The 9302-nt window shown below is 39.3% G+C and overlaps 1 protein-coding gene across 3 annotated transcripts in view; it reads right to left on the bottom strand.

Moving 5' to 3' along the window:
- The window catches only part of LOC107654521 (G patch domain-containing protein 8-like), a 38562-nt gene extending 29360 nt beyond the window's left edge, over positions 1-9202 (bottom strand). The window contains exons 1-2 of one of the 3 annotated variants that reach the window (XM_016441618.1): positions 9112-9202; positions 1352-1429 (exon numbers count right to left, since the gene is read on the bottom strand). In XM_016441618.1, the coding sequence (XP_016297104.1) occupies positions 1352-1429; positions 9112-9156 (123 nt within the window). In that variant the 5' untranslated portion in view covers positions 9157-9202. Of the gene's footprint in view, positions 1-1351; positions 1433-9111 lie in introns of those variants that run through there. The other 2 variants (XM_016441619.1, XM_016441621.1) reach the window with 2 other exon arrangements.
- Positions 9203-9302: the final 100 nt, after the last annotated feature.

Below are 9302 nucleotides of genomic sequence, written 5' to 3' on the forward strand. Positions count from 1 at the left end.
TAATGTCTTTTATGCTCACCAAAGTTGCAAAAAACATTTTTTATAATGCTAAATTAAAAATAACTATAAGTAATAATTAATATTTTTGATATATTTTAGAATGTCATTTTCAGCTGTCATTACTTCAGTTTGTTAGTGCCACATCATCGTCAGAAATCATTCTAATATGATGATTTGCTGCTCAAAAAACATTCCTTTTACTATAATTATTAATGTTGTAAACAGTAGTGCTTAATATTTTTGTGGAATCCATGATTCTTTTTTCAGGATTCTCTGATGAATAGAAAGTAAAAAAACAGTTTATTTGTGTTTATTTATCAGTGCTTATTTAAAAAAAAAAAAAAACCTATTGCAACATTATGAAAGTCTTTATATTTGATCATTTACACTTTAAACAAATTGAATGCATCCTTGTTGAAGAAAAAAATCTTACTGACAACATTTGAACAGTAGCATATAAAAATATATATATTATTGTCATTTCTGGATCGCTAGGTTAATTCATAGTTTATTATCTTCTTTGTTCAACCTGTTGCATTTGTAATCAGCCTCTCCTTTTCTATTAACTTGTATAACTCTACCTTTAAATAAAGAGGACTAACTGTACTGTGGTCTGGATGTACTGTGGCTATCATGACGGCCCTTGGCATCCTCCTACACTGCAGCTGAATCGAGCTCATCCAGGTCAACAGCCAGAGGGACCTACTCATGTACACACGGACAAACACTCCAGGTCTGTACTGTACTGAAACGGCCTTGGATAAGGCTGTTACTCATAAAATTAAGCAATCATGGGTAACAGACCAAAATCTACATTTCGGTCAAAGAGTCTGGCCAGGGTTGAATTATACATTGTATGCCCATGACTGTGCATGTCTGTTTGTATCGTTTACCTTTTCCACAGTGTGCCATCCACTTCACATTTCAAACAAGTGTCCAAATAAAACACTTCATTCTGGAATACCATCTAACATCACACAAGCACATCCATTACTCACTCACATCTGTGATCAAAAAATAATTAAAAAAACAGCAAGCTGATCACAGTGATTGGTACAATCCAACAGATCTCCTTCACCTGTGTCTTCATTACACAGTCACACAGGTGATGACACCAGATGTGTTCACTGAAGGCCGGGGTGGAGAACAGGGAAGGGGTCTACAGTGGCCTCCAGAAAGGGAGTGCTGACATATTTACCGAAAAGGAGGTGATTTGACCATCTCTAAAATAAGGGAAGGGGCTGACCATAGAGGTGGTGTGGCTATCCCTGACTGGACCAATCATCCACACTCTCACATACAGGAAGCAGCTGTTCTAGTTAACAGAACAAAGTGAGGTGTGCGGCCTTACCGATTCTATGGGCTTGTCCAAAGACGCCTGTTCCAACTCCAACTGACCTTCCTCATACTGGTCAAAGTGATTTCCACCCTGAGAGGACAGAGAGACAGGGAAGATGACAGATTACAGCAGAGCAAACATTTCCTGTAAAAAATTTTAGGCGCTAAAATGAAAGATGTCTTGTTAGTATTTCCCCTCTAAAAATCTAATTACATACAAAAACCGCCAAAATGAACAACCAGAACAGAGACATCCAGTTTTTGTGAACCAATTTTTGACTTCATGCTCAAAGCTAAACTCCAGAATAACTGGATCATTCATCTGCTGCGGTTCCGACAGCAGGAATTTAATCGGATGAGAAAAAAATGAGGTCACCTTGAAAGGGAGGAGAGGTGATTTCCAATCCACCTGCTCATCTTTTTCCTCTATGAAAGATAGGTCAGTCAATCTAGACTTTACCCCCTTTATTCCTGTTATTTTTATCTTTTGCAACTCACTACTGAATAGAGATAGTGAAAAGAGAAGGCAGTTAAATGAGATCGGGCAGGAATTAAATCTGCTAGTGCCACAGCTCAAATCCAAAACATTGGACCTCTTTGGTCTTTTAAAGCTTGGGTCTATTACAATATAAACTAGAGACCAGTCTAAAAGTAACACACACTTTGTGTAAGACAACTCTTTAAAGTGTCAACGTAACAGATACAGGGATAGATCTTTTTTCCCCATATTGTCATGTTCATCTGAGTGTATAACAAAAAGGGGTGAAGACTTGGATCTATTCATCATTTGTTGATCTGAATGTGAGTTTGAGGTTGAATGGAAGAAGAGGTCAGGGTTTAAGTGGACTAAATGATTGAAGAAGTCCGAGCTCAAAAAATTAAGCTTTTTTTTTTGCTGTTTTCATTTTTAATTCTATTTAATGCTGACTTTGAATTCACCTGAAACTTTTCATCTTAATATATGAATATAAAAGCACATGAATTACAGGATCATGGCAAATGAGTAGATAGGAAATCTATTTAATACAAACAAACCGCTCAAAAGACTGACAGCAGCTAAAACTGGTTAAGGCTGTCAGCTGTTTTTGTACACCACCATGACTCTCCAGCTCTGTGTGCAATCACGAGCCTCTGCTACAGGGAGTCATGGGTCCCAATGACAGGCCAATGACAAACACACACCCACCTGCATATACACCGCTTAAACCAGAACTGGCCACTACAAGATTCTGAATAACACAGTAATAAATTCACTCAACAATACAACGGTTGCACTTTATTGTGTAAGACAACTCTTTAAAGTGTCAATGTAACAGATACAGGGATAGATCTTTTTTCCCCATATTGTCATGTTCATCTGAGTGTATAAAAAAAAGGGGTGAAGACTTGGATCTATTCATCATTTGTTGATCTGAATGTGAGTTTGAGGTTGAATGTAAGAAGAGGTCAGGGTTTAAGTGGACTAAATGATTGAAGAAGTCCGAGCTCAAAAAATTAAGCTTTTTTTTTTGCTGTTTTCATTTTTAATTCTATTTAATGCTGACTTTGAATTCACCTGAAACTTTTCATCTTAATATATGAATATAAAAGCACATGAATTACAGGATCATGGCAAATGAGTAGATAGGAAATCTATTTAATACAAACAAACCGCTCAAAAGACTGACAGCAGCTAAAACTGGTTAAGGCTGTCAGCTGTTTTTGTACACCACCATGACTCTCCAGCTCTGTGTGCAATCACGAGCCTCTGCTACAGGGAGTCATGGGTCCCAATGACAGGCCAATGACAAACACACACCCACCTGCATATACACCGCTTAAACCAGAACTGGCCACTACAAGATTCTGAATAACACAGTAATAAATTCACTCAACAATACAACGGTTGCACTTTACATTTATTCGGTGCAACAACATTCAATAGCATACTCCCACTTACATCCAACAGGAATACTGTGCACTCTTACACATGCAAACAAAGAAAACACGCTCTCAGCAGGGTCATGATTTGACATGATCCTGCCCTCTGACACAGCACAGAATGTTGTGGCAGCAGAACAGCAATACTGTGCTAGAGAGGAGAGATTTGTAGGCAGAAGGATTATGCAGAGGAGCAAAGCAATACCACGTATGACAGATGCATGTGGTGCCTTCCCCAAAGGAAGGATGAGGCTACTATATCCTCTCATCTAATCGGTTGGTCTAAGGCTGTCTTTGTTTAAACTCTGACCCGAGTCACTGCTTAAAGCTGTAAGGCATGAAACAGCACCTGTTCTGAGAATTTACACTCTGCACTCACATCCACACACAAAAAACACTCAGTTAAATATTAGGGGAGCAGCCGTCCCGCCTGAAAGCTTGCTTTGCATTCACCCGAACAGCTGATGACAAGGGTCAGAGTCATTATGAGAGATCTGTATGATAAGGCGGGCAGCAATCATGTATTATACAGCTCTCAAGAATACTTAACTCTGATTGGACATTTGCTGCATTGAGCAGTCAGATATGACCAATAAAAGTGGATATTTCACTGCTGTCCATGGCAACATACTACTTCCATGTCGCACAACTCTGCAGTCATTACAAATCAAAACCCATCACTTTGTGAGAGTGTATTAGAAAAACATGTGACTCTAAATTAAAATCTAACTTGGATTGCAGATAAATAACATTAAAATGTATATAGTAATATTAAAGGAACAGTTCACCCAAAAATACAGCTGTTCAATTTGGGACTAAAAGAACTGATCAACGCCTAATTATGAGAAATAATTCCCGAAGGAAATGTGAGACAGATGGTGACACCCCCTGCGGAAGACCTTTCTGGGAAATACATTTCTATCCTGCACGGATTTTACTCTCATCCCGTCTGCTGGTAGCAAAGACATCTGCCCGGCGACAGCAGGATCAGTGACAGTTTGAGTCCAGACCCCTCAGGAGCCAGAGCTGAACTTATATCAGCAGAACTTTGAACAGAAAGGACAACCACTGAGAGAGAATATGGCATGGGGCACATCGATCTATATCAAGAGAGAAGAAATCAACATAGAAGCTTTGCTCTAAGCGGAAAGAAACAGAAGGAGGTTTAAATTAACTTTCATTTTTCAGCATGCACACAAAACCCTTGTTTAACTGCAGCCAAGACAGGAGCACAATGCAGAAATGTGACTGACAGTTTGTCTGTTGTGGATCAACCAAGCAGAACACGTGGCTCAGACCGCGTAGCGTGATTCATCAGACTTTAAGCTGAACTCACAACCCAAGTGCTGCAACTCATCTCTGAGATCCTGCACACACCTCAGTGCTGCAGCTAGAAAACACAACCAAACATGGAGAGAGAAACGGCCACAGCCAAGATAAATAATCCCACTCCAATACCCAATTAAAGACATCACAACCTTGAGCAAACTGCAGAAAGCAACGCTGAAGCAATCCACTTGAAACGGCATGGTGTCATGTCCAGTCTTTACATGGATAGACTTGAGTCTAACTCAAACCAATACTGGTGGACTTATTTAGCCTCTTCAGGCTCACAAATAAAAATATGCAGTGCATTCGGCTGTTTGCCAGACACTGCAAGTGAAAAAAGCCAACAGTCAACTAAAGACAAGCCTGTGTCATAGACTGTCAGACTGTGTCTGTTGCATAAAACGAAAGATTTATATAAACATACCTCATGAATAAAGATAAACCAAAGGCACAAAGGTGAAGCAACAGACATACAAAACTGACCACTCCATCAAGACCTGAAAGGAAAGTACACAGACCAGCACATTGGTATGCTGGCCACAGTCAGCAAGAGGCACTGCTGTCAAAGATAGAAATACTATGCAGGTAAACACACAAAGCATTTGAATTCACAATGCATCGCCTCGCCTAAAGCCCCGTTCACACCGCCAGCGACTTTTTCGCTGCTTGTCGCTTGTGGCTGGCAATTGAGGTCGCTAGTGGGCGTTCCCACTACTGGTTGCCTAGTTACCCCCGTAACACTCCACTACAGCAGATGAATCACGTGCTCTCCACTGACTTCACTCCCATTGGTTGTCGCTCGCGAAATTCGCTGCTTATTTGCATAAAGTTGAAGAATTCTGAACTTTTGTCGCTTGACACGCCCACATTCCGTCGCCAATGGTCACTGTCGCTCGCGTCGCCGGAAGTCGCCAGCTGTCCATTGAAAATGAATGGGATTATGTCGCTCTGTCGCTGGCGGTGTGAACGGGGCTTAAGACAGAGATGAGCAAAACGTAAAAACCCAAGGGAGAACAAGAACAATGACCACAGTTATGAATTTCTGAAAGTGACCTCTGTAGGACGTCTATTAATATTTACTTTCAGTCTTCCAACATTTCATGGACTTAGTTATATTCCCCTTAACATATCACAATCTGAAGCTTAACGTGCTAAAATTCTAAAATTTGATTTTGACAATCGGCTAAACGAAGTCAGAAATGTAAATGTGCAAAGACAAAGAGCTTTTTCTTAAATGCATCTAAAGAGTTCTCATGCCTTCTTCATGTCATTGTTCTCTCACAGCAGTTCCAAATAAACTCTGACTTTAGTTTTCTATAAATACATGATGTGGTTCACTAGCATGCACTGTGATGCAAAGCTCTGCATTTCATTTCATTTCGATAACTGACACTGTCTAATTCCAAATACTGTGTCTAATATTTGTTGTGAATTTTATTTATTTAGGGCCAACCTACAGTAAACTGAGTGAATGAATGAATGTGTAAATAAATAAATAAAACAGAGACAGTGTGCATGCAAAGGAACACATTTCTATTGATTTATGTAAGTCTTGCATGTGCACACAGTGGGTTATTTTATATATCTGAATAGGACAAATACAAACTACTGCTCAAAATATTTTGTAACGTTTATAAAATAAGTCTCTTCTGGTCACCAAGGCTGCTCAAAAATACAGTAAAAACAATAATAATGTGCAATACTATTACAACTTAAACTAATTTAGCCATTACTCCAGTCTTCAGTGTCACATGATCCTTCAGAAATTATTCTTATATTTGTCGCTTGTGGCTGGCAATTGAGGTCGCTAGTGGGCGTTCCCACTACTGGTTGCCTAGTTACCCCCGTAACACTCCACTACAGCAGATGAATCACGTGCTCTCCACTGACTTCACTCCCATTGGTTGTCGCTAGCGAAATTCGCTGCTTATTTGCATAAAGTTGAAGAATTCTGAACTTTTGTCGCTTGACACGCCCACATTCCGTCGCCAATGGTCACTGTCGCTCGCGTCGCCGGAAGTCGCCAGCTGTCCATTGAAAATGAATGGGATTATGTCGCTCTGTCGCTGGCGGTGTGAACGGGGCTTAAGACAGAGATGAGCAAAACGTAAAAACCCAAGGGAGAACAAGAACAATGACCACAGTTATGAATTTCTGAAAGTGACCTCTGTAGGACGTCTATTAATATTTACTTTCAGTCTTCCAACATTTCATGGACTTAGTTATATTCCCCTTAACATATCACAATCTGAAGCTTAACGTGCTAAAATTCTAAAATTTGATTTTGACAATCGGCTAAACGAAGTCAGAAATGTAAATGTGCAAAGACAAAGAGCTTTTTCTTAAATGCATCTAAAGAGTTCTCATGCCTTCTTCATGTCATTGTTCTCTCACAGCAGTTCCAAATAAACTCTGACTTTAGTTTTCTATAAATACATGATGTGGTTCACTAGCATGCACTGTGATGCAAAGCTCTGCATTTCATTTCATTTCGATAACTGACACTGTCTAATTCCAAATACTGTGTCTAATATTTGTTGTGAATTTTATTTATTTAGGGCCAACCTACAGTAAACTGAGTGAATGAATGAATGTGTAAATAAATAAATAAAACAGAGACAGTGTGCATGCAAAGGAACACATTTCTATTGATTTATGTAAGTCTTGCATGTGCACACAGTGGGTTATTTTATATATCTGAATAGGACAAATACAAACTACTGCTCAAAATATTTTGTAACGTTTATAAAATAAGTCTCTTCTGGTCACCAAGGCTGCTCAAAAATACAGTAAAAACAATAATAATGTGCAATACTATTACAACTTAAACTAATTTAGCCATTACTCCAGTCTTCAGTGTCACATGATCCTTCAGAAATTATTCTTATATTCTGATTTGTTGCTCAAAAACATTTCTTAATATTATAAATGTTGAAAACAGTTGTGCTGCTTAATATTTTTGTTGAAAGCTTGATTAATATTTTAGGAATTTACAATAAATAGAAAGTTCAAAAGAACATCTTTTACTTCAAACAGAAAATGTATGTAATATTTTGTCTCTACTATTTGACAAATGTTTTGTGTTGTTCTGAAGTACTGAAATCTTACTAACTCCAAACTTCTGAACACTAGTCTAACAATGCTGGTAAAACGAAACATTGGTTCAAAAAAAAAAAAAAAAAAAGTTTCAAACAGCAACAACCACAGTGTCCAAACACTACTATCGATTGTTTAAAGAATAAACAAATGCTGTTAATTCTGTCGCCAAGCCCCTGACAAATTGCCAAGGCAAAGTTCTCAGCTGGCTGCTAGCTCTAATCTAAACTAAGGGCTTCACACTGTTCGTGGACGCTCTAATAAAAGCCTGTTTGTTCCTGTCAATACTCCATGCACAGCCCAACTGGGTGGTTTTAGAAACCCTTCTTCCAGATGGGGGCTGGACAACATGGGCCATCTGCCTACACATCAGTGCGGGACAAAACTACCCCAGCCTTTAGATAAATCAGTAGAGATCCTTCACAGAAGGACCATAAAGAATTATATTAAGAAACCCTCAAGACAAAAACAACACCGTTCATCAAGACAAAAACAACATTCCTTGTGCTTTGCCCAAGAAGGTCTACAGCACTATTTCTCAAGAGATAGAGCACAGAAAATGTTACATGCATCACTCAATAAACCATTTAAAAAAACCTATTTTATTTATGACAAGCCAACGCTCATCTGACATCAGCAAAATGCAACAAACAACGGATCTCTCTTATCACATTGAGTCCATGCATCAATACTACAGAACTTGTAACTGACGTTAACGTATTCTTTATACCAGCTGGCATAACTTGCAAATCAAAATACAGCACAAACATGCCATTGTGCAAGACGAGAGTCAGTCTGAGACAAAAAACAACAACAACAACAAATCAAACAATGCCTGTATTATTCACACATAGCCAAAACCGCCAGCATACACAATACATGATATCACGGCTAACGTCCTAGCAAAGTTAAAGCACAGTTTTGACTAAAAAGAGCTTTAACTACAAAACTCAGCTTTTGATTCTGAAGCTTCACAAGTACAAACAAATATTTTACATTCAAATGATTAATATACAGTCAGGTGGCCGTTAGTAAATGAGATATTTGCTCATATTATTTTGACTGAGGCGTTTATCTCTCAATGCCAGGCCAGCTGCGGTCATCCTAACCAGCGTCAAAACCCCTTCTCAAATTAACATATCCCGTCAAACACAAGGAGTCAAAGCACTTCTCAGACTTCAGCGGCCATCTGGATATTCATTGGAAGTTCTTAAAAATGTATGAGGTAACCTGGAAAGCGACACAGACAGCTCACTGGTCTCGAGCTTGTCACTGCTAAATTGGGACGATAGCGCTGTTGTTGTGTCAGAGGCAGCGCCAGCTCAGCGGCTCAAACAAATGATACCAAATTGTACAACGCACGGCTCTCCAAAACGCACGGTTCTCCAATGTGTTTTGGATACGTGCAGCTCCTGCAGTATTTTTTACCTGGAAATCACGTTCTTCGTTGAATCTAGAGAATCTGTCGGCCATTTTCTCTCCTGCTCGCCTCGTTTCCTGCGTTCCGACTTGTTTCTCTGATGACTGAAACGCCCAGTCAAGTAAGCGGATGAGCGATAGACCAATGGTAGTGCGTCTCTGTTGATTGATGGGCTACCTGTCCAATCACCTAAGAGCGT

This window comes from Sinocyclocheilus anshuiensis, unplaced genomic scaffold, assembly GCF_001515605.1.
Source record: "Sinocyclocheilus anshuiensis isolate Anshui unplaced genomic scaffold, SAMN03320099.WGS_v1.1 scaffold419, whole genome shotgun sequence".
Lineage (NCBI taxonomy): Eukaryota > Metazoa > Chordata > Actinopteri > Cypriniformes > Cyprinidae > Sinocyclocheilus > Sinocyclocheilus anshuiensis.